The sequence below is a fragment of the Brienomyrus brachyistius genome, chromosome 15 (genome assembly GCF_023856365.1).
Source record: "Brienomyrus brachyistius isolate T26 chromosome 15, BBRACH_0.4, whole genome shotgun sequence".
NCBI lineage: Eukaryota > Metazoa > Chordata > Actinopteri > Osteoglossiformes > Mormyridae > Brienomyrus > Brienomyrus brachyistius.
Window position 1 is genome coordinate 16,155,713 of NC_064547.1, and position 16,787 is coordinate 16,172,499.

At 41.0% G+C, this 16,787-nt stretch overlaps 1 protein-coding gene across 5 annotated transcripts in view; it reads left to right on the plus strand.

Annotated features, from left to right (window-relative positions):
• The window catches only part of dennd1b (DENN/MADD domain containing 1B), a 73,337-nt gene that overhangs the window by 25,897 nt on the left and 30,653 nt on the right, over positions 1-16,787 (plus strand). For 3 of the 5 annotated variants that reach the window (XM_048976110.1, XM_048976109.1, XM_048976111.1), the window contains exons 4-10: positions 2,660-2,709; positions 3,470-3,589; positions 7,633-7,702; positions 11,412-11,492; positions 12,368-12,427; positions 13,796-13,849; positions 14,309-14,419. In XM_048976110.1, the coding sequence (XP_048832067.1) occupies positions 2,660-2,709; positions 3,470-3,589; positions 7,633-7,702; positions 11,412-11,492; positions 12,368-12,427; positions 13,796-13,849; positions 14,309-14,419 (546 nt within the window). The remainder of the gene's footprint in view (positions 1-2,659; positions 2,710-3,469; positions 3,590-7,632; positions 7,703-11,411; positions 11,493-12,367; positions 12,428-13,795; positions 13,850-14,308; positions 14,420-16,787) is intronic. The other 2 variants (XM_048976112.1, XM_048976113.1) reach the window with 1 other exon arrangement.

A 16,787-nucleotide genomic window follows, 5' to 3' on the forward strand; every position in this document is an offset into this window, starting at 1 on the left:
CTATGAGTAAGGTGATTTTTTTCTGGTGATCGGATTCCATATTCATACTGAAAATGGACTTGACTTTTCCTCATCTGACAATGCATTGTCAGCACGATCATCTAGAGTAAAGGTTAAGATAGTGCTGTACATGAAAATGTGCTTTTGTTTATTCATTTAGCAGTGCAGCGATGCGGACTACATATTTCTGCAGCAGCAGGGAAGTGAGAGATATGCCGCAGTTTCAAACCGATGCTCGGGCAACTAGCTTAATACTTTTCTTTCCGTCTTTCTAGATGTTATTTTGATGGCCATGTCAGCTATTTGCAGTATCTCCAGTTGAAAGCTTTTTTTTTTTAACCAAAGACCACGTGTTTCCCTGCTCCCTATAGTAACAAATTATTGTTCTAAATTCAACACGTTTGACATAGTTATTAATATTATTGCATTGACCATGTTTATCCTCATTTTTTCATCCTTTGGGTAGAACTGTGTATGTAGGTTTGTTGGGTGGCTTCCTCCATTTTGTGTTTGAACATGTGGCCTTTCAAAATGTCATGTAAAGTAGGTTCGTTGTCATTGTCTGTACAGTGTGCTTGGCATTGGTAGGAAATGTCTGGGATGTGGGGAGGCGTGTTGTCTAATTGGAGATGGAGAGAGATTCTGGTGCTGGTCTGTTTGGACCTAACGGACAGACAGAGGGACAGACAGAGTGTTCCCTTTCTACTTCTTCTCTCTACACCTATTATACAGCAGTCTATAGGCCTGCTGGCTGCTTGCATTTTAAAGAGTAGAGGTTTAAAGACAGGAGTCTCAGGGGAGGATTTTAGCCAGTAGGGAGAGGGGTGAGAAGGGAGGCCAACCTCCCCCAAGCACGTTTGACAGAATGATGAACTGACTAACACTTACCCTGGGTGTACACTCAAAACGGAACTGCGGCTTGTTTTAGGGAACCCGTTATATAACATATTCAGTTACCGGCCATAGAGCTCAGAGTGGGTGGTGTTCATCGTGTGGGACCTCTCCATGTGGCTTGTAACCTTTCCCAATTTCAAGATGATAAACTGCAGTGCTGGGGACAGTCTCCAGACAGCTCTGGTATATGAGCTGCTGCATCTCCAGAGGAAGTCCCTTGTCTAAATACATAAATAAGGCAGGAGGGGGTTGTGATTGCAGACCTCGGCTGTGGGGGGCTCCGCAGAACGAGCCGGCTGTCTTGCTGAGTGATACCCCTGTCTCTACAGTAAATAATTAATCCTCATACTTAGCCCTCAGCCTCTGGTGAGCTCTAAATCTATTCAGCGTCTGATATCCCTTTTCCCCTCTCAAGGAAATTGATAGGGAAAAACAAACGGACGCAATTGCAGCGGTCACGGGAGTGGAAGACTATCGATTGCACTGTTCGCCCGTCTCGGCATCGGCAGCTTGATCACCTACGCCTTAAGCTGCCGGTTTGAGGAAGGCGTCTTAATTAGTGCCTGATTCACACTCGAAACGTCAGCTGAGGTGACGCAGTGCTAAAATGAATTCGTTGATAATGCAATTAATAACCGAGCTGGGGCGCAGACCAATGAAAGTCTGGCGTACTTTTTAAGCATGGAGTTACCAATTTCGGAACTTTTTTTCCCATTGAAAATAGTGCAGTACTCATACTTTTAAGTATTCACGCGTTTTACATACAATCATGTGTCTAATTTCCTCACAGTCCTATCAGCATGTTATAGTTTTGTAAACTATACATCTCATATCTCTGATAATGCCAAACGGCCATAGGGAGCTGTGTGCACTGTGCGCACGCCGACACTGCGTTTGCAGCTACGCCGCGTGACTGGCCGCATCCCCTAGCACTCGCGGTGTGCGCGGCGTCACCAGGGCGGCGCTCAGTGTTAACAAATGGATGGCTTTGATGGTGAAAGAGAAACTGTGATTTTCATCCTGGCAGAGTGTGTTTTTTTTCTTGTTTTCATACAGAAGCCGATCTTGGGCCATATGTATCGCGAGGAGCATAGCGCCGGCGAACATCTTGCAGCACATGCGTAATAGTTTTTAATAACAGTATCGACTAGTATGCGTGCGTGTGTATGACAGCTTAGCAGCCGCCCAGTAACCCAGCGTGCCATGCGGGACGCTGATGCACCGCCGTGCCGCTGAGTATTGTCACCAGCCCCTGAAATCCTCTCAGTGCCTCCCTCCGTTTCATTTGCCTTACTCATCCCTATTTCACTATCCCCCCCGATTCTCTCACTCTGGTGGCTCAATTTATTTATTTCTCAAGAAGGGATCAGGCGAAATTCCCCGCGGCCAGGCTACGGTGCGAGTACCGGCAGACTTAGCTAACCCATATGGTGAGGCGCTCCTTGTAAAATCCATATGCTGCTGCTGAAGGGAGTGTCGCTAGGGAGGTGTTAGGAAGTAATACCCTTTAGGCTAGGCCTCTTACTCCCGGCGCTGCCGAGACATGGTCACCACAATCTGGCATCACCGCCGTCGTCTTCCGCTCTGACCGTCATGTGTGACACACAAACTTAATTCCGGCTAATTATTTTGAAACTCATACCACAGAAATGGCACCTTGCTCTTTTTACTCCCATCAGTCTTTTATTATTACGATGATTATTTGTACTGCGCACGTGGTTGTCAAATTACAGTTTAAATATTTTTCTCCCCCCACCCCCCGCAGGAAGTGCTGCAGACTGTGCCCAAGTTTTGCTTCCCTTTTGACGTTGAACGGTAAGTCTCCGCCCCGGATCATGTTTAGCTAGCCGTGTAAAATGAAATGCCTCGTGTATGTAGATCTCACTAAAAACCGCAATGTCATTGCATTGTGGTCAGTGAATGCTCTCCGTATTTCCCCCCATTTTTATTGAATGGTGTTCCATGCAAGGCTTAATTATGTTTAAATGAGATTTTGCAAATAAAACTGAACTTGACATTAAGATATGGCAACATAAGTTGCAATAAATTAGTATAGTAAAATGGAAAGTCTTTTTTTTTAACACGTGTAGTTCCGCCATGGGGGGCTGCACGTCTACGAACATAAACACTACTTCTATTGGCGTACTAAACAGGCTTTGCCGAGTACATTTGTCACATAGTAAATAGTCGTTTTAGTACCACTAGCCGTTCTGTGGGGGGCGGGGAATTGCTTTCTGCTGGAGCTTTACTGCTGCCATCTAGTGGGCGCAGGAAAATTCACGCAACTCTCAAGATGTATTTCTAGTAATAGGTTTCTGAAAAAGTTGCTAACGTTAGGATGTTTGTCAATATAGGGAAGTTTTGCTAGTTTATTAATTATATGTGGGTTATGAAGAGAATTGGATTATGAATGGAAAATTAATACTACACTTTGCAGTTACGTTTAATGCTTTGGTCTGACCATCAAGAGCGTTAGGAGGTTAATATGTCGTTGTGTGATATTTGAAAAACATTGGAAAAAGGTAAATTTTTTCCTTTTCCTCCCCCCTCCTGTTGCTCTCTTCTATATTTCCAGGGTTTCCCAAAATCAGGTCGGCCAGAACTTTACCTTTGTGCTGACAGACATTGAAAGCAAGCAAAGGTTTGGCTTCTGCCGTCTGACCTCGGGCTGCAAGGTGTGCATTTGCCTTCTCAGGTATGCAGACGAATGAGTCACTTTAATTAGTCAAACTTCAATTCAGGGAAATGTAAATTTGCATGTAATTGTGAAAGTGCTACTGTCATTTCTGGAAATTATTCAAGAATTCTCTGTAAAGCCCTAGTTATACACAGTCGCTGCATGCTGTGTGACTGACTGTTATACAATATCTAGCTCAAAGACAGCTGCTTGACATTAAATAGCAGGCTGGTAGCAAAATTGTTTCATACGTGTAAAATGAATATAGAGAAATAGACATTTCTGTCTGTTCCTTCATTCATTTATTTTTAAAAGATTGTTAAAAGGTTAAGTGTTTTGCCTAGATGTAACATATAAAATTATTGCTTACTACTGGTAGACAGATGCCCCCCCATTCTCTTGATGAACTGTTGTCCAGATTCCTTTTCCAAGTCCAGCCAAGACAGCCTTTTATTTTTCCCTCGTTATGTGGTTACTGGCACAAGTGTGGTAGAGACAGTTCGAGGATAATTATGCGCGCGTCTCGCTGCCAATTAGCAGAAGGTCCCCCTCGCTGATTTTTTACATGGTAATTCATTTGACATATGATGTATAAAATGCATTATGCATTTTGAGTAGCTTGCAAGGATTACCAGATTAATAAATCAAAATATGCAAGTTATAAAATGCTTTTTAAAAAAGGCATTGAATTTTATGCCCCCCTGCCCTGATTCTTTATTTTTGTTGTGTGTCTTTAATTGAATTCATTTAAAAGGATATGCTGACAATATCAACTGTTATTTTTTAGAAACAGCTGATTACTAAAAGGAAACTAACAAAAAATATGTAGCGAACAATAAAATATGTATTTATAATGTAAGAAATCTAAAATTGCACAAATTTTGATTATGACTCGTGAGATAAATTGTGCCAGTTTTGTACCAGTCTTTAAATGCCATTTAATTGCCCTGTAAATACAGCAACGTCTCTGAGATGGGAGGACCAGCAGGAAAATCCTGTGCGATTCCTCTTTCCTTTTGATTCAGATAATGTATATTTTAATCTCAAAAAAATCTTTTGCCAACAAAATGAAAAAGACAGACTTTTATCCGGCGCAATGTAAATGTGAGCCATTAAAGTGTCCTTCCGTGTTTGATTGTTGAAGCACTGGGGACTATGAACTTGTCACCTGTGCTTCCACCAGGAAATGCCCTAATGAGAGGGACAGTTTTTACATGGGCGGGTCTTTGTGGTGGTTCGCCTCGACCGCAGGCTGAAAGGCTGGGGTCCCTTTAGGCAAAACCACTTTAAAAGGCAAATGTTTCCATTTCACACTTTATATGTATTTTTTTCTGTCATTCTTTTGCACTGAAAGAAAAGGCCCCCAGACATTTTTAAGTTTGTGGATGAAAAAGACCCCCAATGCCCCCCCCCCCCAACAATTTTTATTTGATTGCTAAGATTTGGAGAACTGTTACAAATCATCTTTTTGTAAGTGGTCCCGTAGCAGTTTCACATAAAACACCTCAGTTTCTTTGCTTAACATTTTGACCCGGGAGGAAAAAATGTGTAATCGGATCTGAGACAGAATTGGTAACAAGGTGCAAGCAGACTACCAGAAAACGTCCCTTTATAACAAGTGATTTAAAACCTCTTTAAAGAAAAAAAAAGAAAGATGTAAAAGATAATATTGTGTTAAAGACTTTGAGTACTGTGTTTCAAGGAGGGGGAGAAGTCACATTTATAAAATTTATAATGACGTTGTACCGGATGCTAAAAATAATAGAATATGTAAAAGTTGCGATACTGTGAAACTGACACTGAGGTATTTTAAGTATTTAGCAGGCTTTTGCCTGTATTATTGTACATGCATAATTCAAGCGAAAAAATATAATCTCTTCTGTTCGGTTAAAATACATTTTTTCAAGTTGGCGGATATATATAATGCCAGGCCTTATGAAATTTCACCGAGAATCGGATGACAAATTAAAACAGCTCGGTCATTTTTAAGCTAAAATGCATGAAGTTTAAAGCCCCACTTTAAATGAGTGACTTGGAATTTAGGATATCATCAGGCGGCTGACAGGCCCCCAGAGAGATATAGGGTGAGCTCCTTTTTGATTGGCTGATAGCTGTTTGTGTGTGCATGTGGGTCATGTATATATCACATTGAGGGGACCTTATGTCCCCATAATGTGATAAAAATCTTATATTGACATTGTGGGGACCACAATAGGGTCCTCACAAGGGGAAACTCAATATTATAAAAATTGGTTACTGCAATAAAAAAAACTAAAAATCAAAATCTTGTATTTGTTTGGTTAATTACAGTTAAAGTTGGGGCTGGGTAGGGGCTAAGGTTGTCATGATTGGGATTAGGGATTTTCTTATGGAAATGAATGGTCCACAAAAAGATTTGGATATGTGTGTGTGTGTGTGTGTGTGTGTGCGTGTGTGTGTGTGTGTTTTTATGTAGTACTGAAACAGTGTGTATTTGAAAGTGCAGGAGGGACTGTGACACCAAACCTACTTCAAGATGATAAATGTTCATGATTTGTGGATACAAGTGAATAGTAGGAGTGTTGGAACTTTTAAGCCTTATGGAAGAAATATGTTACATTTGAACAGAGCTCCACAGTATATTTCACTGTAGATATCTTGCTAAGTTAAGGTTCGCTGCTCATATTCCAGTAATTTATCATTTGTTTTGGCCTTAAAACAAAAGATTTACTAGCCCTTCATTTAGGAGTATAATGACTCAAGGCTTTGAGCCTTAGTGAGCTTATGTTGGGGGGAAGACTTGCTTAAAGACCCCCTCAAAATGAAAAATGAAGGATTTAAATTCAAGATTCAATAGCCTTGCATTTAAAATGTGGGAGGGGCGGGGACTAGATAACGATCTGGGTCCGTTTTCCAAACCCTAAGAATCTGGATGCCTCTGCATCTTTGCATTTATTTTCGTATTTTACCGTCACTGATTTTTAACAAAATTGAATTTGTCATAAGCCTCTATGCGACTGATAGTCATCACAATATGTATGTCAAAATTTTGAATATTTTTTTGTGGTTTCAGTTTTTCCTTTATGGGTGATTTTTCCCTAGAAATAATGTTCGCTTTTGTTGTGTTGTAATGTAACATCTCGTGTATGTGTATGACTGTGTGTATGTGTGTACCAAATTGTGTACCAAATTGTGTACCAAGTTTCATTATTTTAACATTTTATTCAGACTTTCTGAACAGACGTGCACCAGACAAATTTGAAATAAAATGCTATAGCTAAATAAAATATCAGTTGTATTTTCTTGATTGTGGGTATGAAACTTTGCTTAACATAAAACAGCAAATTAATCAGATTTTAATAGCAGCAATAAAACAGCTCCTCTTGAAAAATAGAAAAATACCCTCCCCAGCACAAAATATTCAGTAATATTGTGGGCATTTCAAAAAATAATTTAATATGAAGAGGGAAGTGTTTTAATGCGTTTTATAAATGAAATCCAGCCTTTTTCATCAGTGCGTCATGCACAAGTGTGCTCTCCTTGTGCCGTTACATCTGGGAGCAACATGCTTGTAAACAATAGAATCTGTGCTCATTTACTGCAGAGCACAGTGGCCTACTTATGTGTTGTTGCAAGAGCAAACCGCTCCTCTATTAAATGTACAGAAATGACAGGAATTTTTTTTTTCCATACCACTGATTTAACTGTACATTAATCGGGAGCAGTATGATGTAACTCCTCTGGAATGATCCGATACCAGGCCAAATTGGAGAGCAGCACAGATACGAGCTAAGCCCGTGAAACCGTCAAGATATCAAATGAAGGATGATGTTTTGAGTCGAACATTTATGGAATGGGTTGATGCTCTCATACAGTATTTTTTTATAATTATATGTTTGTTCCTGTTTTCGTTTTCGTCGTCCTATACCATTGCAATCACAAGGGTGTGTCAAGGTGTTTATGGAGAGAACTAAACTCATACCCAACAAAAGGTCAAAAGATTTTTTGTTTGTTTTAAAGACAGAAATTGCTAAATGTATGTGTTTGTGTAACTGAATGCGAAATGTTCTCTCTCTCCTCAGTTATCTCCCATGGTTTGAGATTTACTATAAGCTGCTGAACACACTGGCAGACTACTTATGTAAACACCAGGTGAGCACTTTCAGGTTCATTTGATACACGAATGGGTTTAATTGGCCTCTGTACAGTTTATCCATTCAGCAGGTAAACTTCCCTTGTAATAGTAGCTCTGTGTGATGCCACTGCAGCCCACCCCCACCCCACGGCAAGCACATATAATTTAATGAAAACATTTCTTTACATATATCATATTCCATAATGCCGTCTAGATTTTGCTAAACCTGCTGCCATTTAGAGTTGTTTTTTTGCAAAAGTGTGTGGCTTAGAGTGGCAAGAGTGATTAAAAATATTCATGTGACAACTTAGAGGCGGGAAAAATTAAAAAGTGCAGATTGTTGCTGTTTGTGTGGAGCCTAAATACACGTGTGAGGTCACCAGTGGTGTTGACTTTGCAAGGGGGGGGGAGTTGTATTCAGCTCTGTTATTCTTCATATAACAAGAAATGTATAACTGGAATAATCTGATTGTGTGTGAGTAGTGTGTGATGTAGCTGCACTGTATATATAAAATGTCCTGATGATAAAAGGTGCTGGGTGTAGTAAGAGCTTCATTTCCTTTTTATAAACCCCATTTGTAGACTGACGGGTGGATTCTCCCATGCACTTCAGTGAAACAAGCGCTTACATACATACTTTTTTGACTTAAGCATGTTATCCCATCATTAAAGTGTGGGGTTTAAGTGTAGATAAACGCTTTGGGCAGAGAAACACCAAAATATGGGCATGTGGCCCGTAAGTGACTCTGAAGCACATCCTGCCACTGACTTCCGTTATGCTCCGGAGAACTGTATTAAGCCAGGTGCCTCTACTTGGCGAAATACAATATTGCCATTTTCAGGAAGTTGAACATGTAACAAAACTTTCTAACATTTCTAGCATTTGTTTGTAAATGTATGCTACAATTCAAAATGTATAAGAATAATTTACATAATTGCATAAGAATAATATAATGCAACAGCATATATAGAAATATAGAAGCGTATACAAAACATATGACCATTAAGCATGATTCAAGTGACATTGGCCTTGTCAACACGCCTAGTAGGTGAATAACACTGGTGAATTAAAAAAAATAATTGTTTCAATTAAAATGAGTTAAAAAAAAAAAAGAGAGAGAGAGGTTCAAAAGCAGTAGCGTGTCCTTGCAGTGATTAGCTGCAGTGCATGTAGCTGCACCCCTGCGAGAGTGGAGCAGACAGACCCCTTCATCTTGATGTTCTTCAGCTGGCCCATACTGAATGCATCATATGTTTCCAGGTGGATCGTGAAACACTGTTTTGAATTCCATTTCATCCTGTATTTTTGCACACTTACATACAGTTCATACATAGCCCACACTTACATACAGTTCATACATAGCCCACACTTACATACAGTTCATACATAGCCCACACTTACATACAGTTCATACATAGCCCACACTTACATACAGTTCATACATAGCCCACACTTACATACATTAAGACGGGTTCCCAGCGGAGTTACCTGACTAGGGCACTAGTCAGCTATAGTCTACTTAATGGGCTAGATGGTGTGGGTTTTTAGTGGCAGTGACTAACAATTAATGGCTCTTAATGAATAATTGAAGAAATTAATGTACATTTTATTATACTAATTGGTTTCTCTGTTTTGGGTTACATGCAGTAAAGTTGAAAAATTTATGGCACTTTATCTAGTTTTGTGTTGTTTGATCTTAAAATTGTAACCATACTGTATTTGAGGAAAAAGTTTAAGGAATCATTAAATCAGAGCTATAAATTTCGGAGATTTTAATTACATTAACTTATTGGGTATGTCATTTGCTCTGCACAAAATTCAAGCACTGTTACATTTTGTGTTTCGGCTAAGAATTCTCGTGTCTTGGAGAATGACATAGTAGGGTATGCTGCCCTGCTTTCATTTCCAAAGTAAGTCTTTCTGTGGATTTCAGTTAGGATCACAATGTAAATGAAATAGTCCGTGTTCCACGTTCTGCTTGTTGCCAGGACCATTGAGGGCGTAACCTCCTTTTCATGCTTGATGTATTAATTATACTTCTTGCGTGGCCACGCCTTCTTTTTCGGATGATGTTCACAATGATGAAGGAAGAATACAGTTAACTCAAAAGTGCGTAACTTTTTAAGTGCTTTTCGACTTAAGTGTTTTGTAAGTTCACAGCTGGGAGCGTCATTCGCTTGTGATATGAAAAAGGTAATCTATACTTTATTGATCCCAAAGGGAGGTTCTTTTACATACAGCTGGAAGGTGTAAAAAGTATGTTACCGATACGCACTAATCTGGTTTTGCTGTCTGGGCTGCTTTTGAATAATGCGTTATGTCAAATGTCCATTTTAGTTCTCTTTACAATTTCTGTTTGCTTGTATTTATAAACAAATGGCATTTGGTGATTTGTCAGCTTGGGGGAGAACCTTGCGCACTTTATACCTGCTGTTATTAGAGTGTAGTGTAATCCTCTGTTACCTCGTGTAAGTTTAAGAATGCCCACAGTGTTGTTATACCTAAGAAAAAATTTCGGAGGTGTCATGATTCTTCCAAAATTGGTACGTGTCATCTGCAAAATGCCGGTTTCTTAGTCTCTGGAGTGCTTTTAGGTACTATGCGATAACGTAGGATGCAATTTTTTTTTTATCATTTAGAGCAGTATTTCTCAGCTCGATCCTCTGGGATCCCGAGACGGTCCACATTTTTGCTCCATCCCAGCTCTCTGCCAGACAGTCCCAATTTTTTTTTCTCCCTTTCAGCTCCTGGTAGCTGGGAGGGAGCAAAAACATGGACTATTTGGGGGTCCCCAAAGACCAGGTTGAGAAACACTGATTTAGAGCCACATAGAAATGAAAGGATTCATTCTGACTTAAATCCATAGTCTATGACAAGTGTTGCACTGGAAGATTTTCCCCTCCTCTTTCAATTTTTTTTTTTTTAACAGAAAAGTGATGTTGATAGATGAGGGAAGACGTGAGCCAGCGCGGTTTAAGGCCAGGGTTAATTAAGTGTTTCCTCGGGATGTGTTATTGACCAAGCGTGTGAGCATCGGGAGCCCGTGGCTGGGGCTTGCATTTAGGAAGTCACATTATGGGGGCTGTGCTGTGCATTATGGGGGCTGTGCTGTGCATTATGGGGGCTGTGCTGTGTAAGTGCTCTTAGACAAAGCCAGCAGCCCAAAAAATGTCCAGTGTGTTTGAGGAAAAGTTCTCCACCATCAGTCAATTGGAAATGAGCTGAAGTTAGTCATAGATTAGTAGAAATATTTTTGAATCCTCGGGATTTTTGGCATGCTTCCTGTCCGAATACAAATTGTACTTCTCAGTTACAATGAAATCACAAATTCCAGTGCACATTATTGCATGGGATTGAGTACGTGCAACGAAGTTCTTTTTGGAATTTGTTCCACTGTTTAGGTGCAAATTTTGATAAACGAGAGTATTATAAACTGTAACCCAAAAAAATACGCTTGGAGTCTGTTTCTTTTGTGGCCCAGCAAAATTACATCATTTGACACTTAATTTTTGTAGTATGTTTGTTTGGTTAGTCGTGTACAGAGAATTCCAGTTGCCAGATTAGTGGGTGACTGTCGTAGGGCAAATGTGCAATTTCTGACCTCAGAATTTCTTGTTAAACATAGATCTGCGAGTTGTTTTCCATGTGTGTATGTGGACGCTGTAGAATTTGTAGTTGAGAGCAGTGGTCATGGAATGATATATTGTCTTTGTTCCTTTCCACAGGAAAATGACTTGAACGACATGTTAAAATCTTTGTACTGCCTCCCAGTGCCAAAGGCAAACAGCCCCGTCAGTCTAAGTGTGGTAAGTATTATTATCATTGCTATTATTAGGGCAAATGAAAGCAGTCACTTTGTGTCCAAACAAAATGGTTTTTAAGCATTGGCAGGATGGTATGAGCTGAAGGGCCACTTCTCCGGTTCTGCTTTGTGTCCCTGCACTGCCGTCTCTTTACTTTGTTTCATGTTTTGTGCCAGCAGTGATTCTGACCCCTGGGAAATGTTAATTGCCCTGGGCTTCTTCGTTTTGTAGACTCTGCCATTTAATGTGTATTTCTGGCATGTAAGGATACAGTTAAAGTGGAGCTGAATTTTTTTGTTCTTAATAAAGCCTCCCTTTAGTAGTAACAGGAAGAGACACCTAGTCCCATTTTGGTTACGTGTGCTGTAATAAAATAAGCCGGTAATTGATATGAAAACGTATATTAAAATATGTATTTAAAAAACGTATTTAAAATCATTTTAAAGTTAAGCATGTTTGAAGGCTTTTGTGGTATCGTAATATTGTAAGAGCCCCTTAGGGAGTGAGCCAGTTTTTGTGGAGACCACTTCGTAGCTCTTAACGACCTAAATGTAGTGTCTGTCTCTCCCCTGGGAGTGTTTTATCTGGATTTTAAAACTGGGGGGTGGCAGGGGGGGATTAAAGTTGATTCAGAGTCCAAATGCAAGCTGTTGTGTGTGTTTGAAGAAATTGCAGATGGTTTCTCCCCAGTAAAGTTACTATAGGAGGGGAAAAAAACTGGGATTACATTTAAATGTATACTGGGGGGGGGAGGCTTGATTTATAATAGATAGACTAGAATATTATGAAGCTTATTGCTATTTCATGACGCCAACTAGAAATAGATTTCTGCCCTTTTAAGTATGAACCTTGTTTTGCTCTCTTCCTGAATGTGAAAGAACGAGCAGTTGCACATTGCCACTGGGCAGGTTGTGAACAAGCCCCGAAGCCCGAAGCCGGTGAGTGAGGTGTCCGGGGTGCGGATAGCGCCTTAGAAATCCAGAAAGTGCTGCTCTGTTCACTTGGGAGCCGAGGGCCCATCCAGTGCTGCCCGAATCAGCCTCTGTCTGTTAAATATAACAAAACAAACTGTCCTGGGTCTCGGTGTCTGTCTCTCCTGTGTTTTTTCGGAAGACAATCATGCTTCGTTAATGATTGATGGTGTTCTGACTGCTGTATTCTCTTTCTGAATTATGCTGGGCTTCTTTACTTCGTCAGTAAATGGGGAGGGGAGAGAAATCGGTCTTAGTTATCAAGTCTCCTTGATGCTTGACTCGTATTTAACGTCGCATCGCATAAGGCAGGATCTGAAATAATGTCTTATGGGCGAGGGAAAACGGGCAATGCCGTTATTGAAGTAGCAGCGATTTAGGAGTGATCAGAGTACGCCTTGTGTTTTATTTTAAAGTGAGTTTATATAGTTTAATATTCCTGTAAAGCAATGTTGCCCTTGACTTCACGTGATTTCTCCAGGAGTCCAAAATGAATGAAATAAGTCCAGGTTTAAGGCTTCTATAAAAAGGCTTTTTGTGCCCCCAGAGAGCTGGTTGATTACTAAGTGTAGGTGTGCTGTGCTGCTCTTGAACCCAGCTGTGGGCAGCTCCTGCTCCTCTCTAATAATTGACAGCCGTGGGACAGGTCGTTTCATTGGTGCTCTTTCACTTGCTTTCCAGGTGGTGGGCATTCACACGCTATGGGACAGCCACTAACTGCATGACAAGCCATCTTTGTTGTTATTCTTATTGCTGTTTTTGGTTTGCGAAAGACAGGCTTTGTTGCCCCTTTAATGCAACTCTGGTCGTGCAGAAGAAAATAGGTGTGTGTGTGTGTGTGTGTGTGTGTGTGTGTGGGGGGGGGGGGGGGGGGGGTCATGATCAGAGGTTGGTTGCTCTCTTGTTTTCAGGATACTTGTTGTGCTTGTTATAGACATTCGTGTTGGTGTAATGGGGAAGGTTGTGGAGAGAGACGGAAAGGAACACATGGTAGCGCAGCGGACTTTGACAACGTGCGGGACTGGTGGGCGCACTACAAAAGGTGCCCTAGCTTGGGGATCGGCAACTTGGACCATGACTGTCCTGCCTTACGCTGCGGTGATCCAAGCACTTAAACATATGTTGCTGTCAGGAGCTGTTGCCCTGTTTGTATGGCGCACCTTAACCTGCAGAAGAGACTGTGGCTGTGTGGCCTCTTGTCAGTTTATGAGAGGTGTAGCTATGATAAAGTTATATGGTCCTTGAGACAGGGGAGTATGAGACGTCTGGAATGCAGCGATGGTCCTTTTCTGCCCATTTATTCCATTCTTATTTTTCTCTCCCCCCCTCCCCCAGCATTCGTACTTCATAGCTCCTGATATTAATGGACTTCCTACCATTCCTGAAAGTGTAAGTAGTCTTGCCATTACAGAACCTCATAAATCAATGAAATCACTCTGGTAATAAAATAACATTTTAATACACTCATTTATTTTTTAGTTCATTTGTTCGTTCATTCATAAGGGTTTCAGTGGTACATTATGAATTACCAGAATCATTGTCTTTTAACTTATACGTGGTTTTAAAAACCCATTTTGGGTAGCAGAGTACTTTGGTGTCTGGCTCCTTTTTAAAACTTTAACTGTTTGGAAAAATCTCATTACCAAAGTTTCCCGCATTTATTCCTCATTAGCCAGTAAAAGCATTTTATTATTTGATTGTTGGTTTGTTTTTTCATTCATTTACCTATTTATTTACCTGTTTTCATATTGTTGTTTATCATTCTTCTACCATGGTGTCAGTCTCTCCTCCCATGTGCTGTGGTGTCCGGAGCGATCCATGTAAAATATTATCCCATTTCTGTTACAGAGAAACCTGACTGAATACTTTGTTGCTGTGGATGTGAATAATATGCTGCAACTCTATGCCAGTATGCTGCATGAACGACGAATAATTATTACCTCAAGCAAGCTTAGCACTGTAAGTACCTCCTCTCTTGATAGCCTCTTGTTTAATTATGTATTTACATTTTTTTTTCTTGCTAATAAAAGCATGTTGAGTGGTACCTTTTGTCTCCTTTAACGTGCTTCAGGAACGTCAGCTGGCTTTTGAATGTGCAGTATGCAGAAATTTTGAAACATGAGTTTTTCGTTGCGTCTTTTTTGCTCATTTAAGTTTCGACTCATTGAAGAGGAAAAGTCAGTGTATTGATCGAAAACAGAACAAGGGACGGCTCTTATTTATGCTAATAAAAAATACACGTTACTCAAAGGTTGAATGAGGTTATTTGTCTCTTACCTGCACTATTTTATATCTAGCAGCCCTTAAATGAGGAGTTATGTTTTGTGCCAGGCTGGCTTTCCCTGCATAGGGAGTCATCGCTTATCTCGTACACTGGCTCCAGTCCAAATGTTTATGACAGTTTGCGGCGGCGGGGGGGGGGGGCCGAGCGAGTGATGTCATCCGCACGCTATCTCATACCGTTCCAGTTCACTATCTCAGAGCAGAGGCTGCGGTCCAGCAGGATCTGAGGACTCCCCGAAGGCGATGCCATGCTGAGGGGTGTTTATGAAATTCATCCCTCTCACATTTGCTGCACCCATACAGCACATTCCATGACACGGGAGCATAGAGTATAAAGTGTATGCCATTTAAATACTCCTCCTGTTATTTTATATTAATGCAGGTACATTATAATGGCTATATTAAGCTAATGTACAGATGCATTGTTGGAAAAACCACCTTTGCTTTGTATTGGTTTGAATATGGTGTGTGTGTCTGTCTGTGTGTGTAAGCTTGAGATGTGTGTATCTAGATGTGTGTAATCTGTACCTATACATATACATGCACTTTCCTTAGGCAATAAAGTACGCAGTGAGGTAAAGCAATAAGCAGTGCTGTGAATACCCCCCCCCTCCTTGGCTTGGTTTCCCAAGTGAATGATGTATAAGAGGATTCAGTCCTGGCTGCTGCATTGTCCAGCTGGACAGGCCACCGTCGTTCCAGTGAGTTCCCTGGATGTGGAAAAAAAAGAGAGAAATTTAAAAAATAAATAGCAGAAAGTGCATTTATTATGCATGCTGTGGGCCGGACCTCAAAGCCGAGGCCCCCGGTGAACCTGCTGTGCCAGTGTAGCAGAACATCACTGCACGGCTGCGCCCATTCAAAGCGGAGGCATAAATCATGATTTTACAACAATGCATCAGTTGACTTATTGCTGGTCTGTGACCAGAGGTGAGGAGTTACCACTCTGTTTATACACACATACACACACACACTCGCACACCACCTTTTAAAGACGTGTCGTCGGCTGCAGATGCAGCCAAGCGTGCCGGCTTCTCGTATGCCAGTATAATTGTACTGCATCAGATTTCCCCTAACTAGCCGACTGGGGCCCGCCACACATTTTCCTGGTGTGGGCCGGCTGGGCTCGAGTCTGACAGCAGCCTTCTCATCATGCTGTCAGTGTTATGCTAACGAGAACTGATCCTCCATGGCCTGTAGTGGTAGCCGTAGAGGTTGCTCTGCTTCAGACTTCTCACTTTTTTTGTTTTTTCTTCCCTTTAAACCCCCTTTTCATTCTCCCCCCTTCCCTGCGGAGTGCTGTCTACAGGGCTGCGATCTCTTCCCAGAGGTCCCCTGTGAATCTGGGTTATTTTCCGATCTGTGCCACCTTGCTCGCGGTTCTTCCCTTTTTGTGTGTGTGTGTGTGTCTGTGTGTGTGTGTGTGTGTGGCCTCGTCTAACCCAGAGTTCCCAGGCTCGCACCTCCTCCTGGTCGCTTTAATGCCACCTACTTGTTACTGGGCCCACCTGTGTCGTTACCTGGCTAGAAGCAGGCATTCGTCAGCCAAGAAAGAACAGTGGTAATTGGAGCCTCAGAAAAGACTAAGTGGAAATGTCTTGCCTCTCTTGAAGCCCTGTTTGATTGCGATATGGTAAAGCTATTGGTAGGAATTCTTCCTATTTACTTTTTTTTTTTTTTTTTTTTACATTTTCATCCAAAGAATTTCTTTTTCCCTTTTTGCTCATTTTTAAACCCAAGAATGCCATTTTGTAGATCAACGTTTTGTGTATTTCCCCTTCTTATTGAATGAGTCACCTGTCTCTTAATTTTCTAGCAAATCTCTCCACTCTGCTCCTTCACAAAATAGTTTATTAATCTGACTACAGAAGATGTCAGAAAAACACGTAATAGGTGTGAGTGGCATACTTTCTCCATCATAATTAAGATTTGCTCCTTTGGAACTATTTTAAAGCGTAATATTTCCCAAAGAAAATTACCTCTGATGTTCACGTTAGCATTTGTGAGGTAATATCCTTCATGTCACGGATCTGTTGTGCTCAGT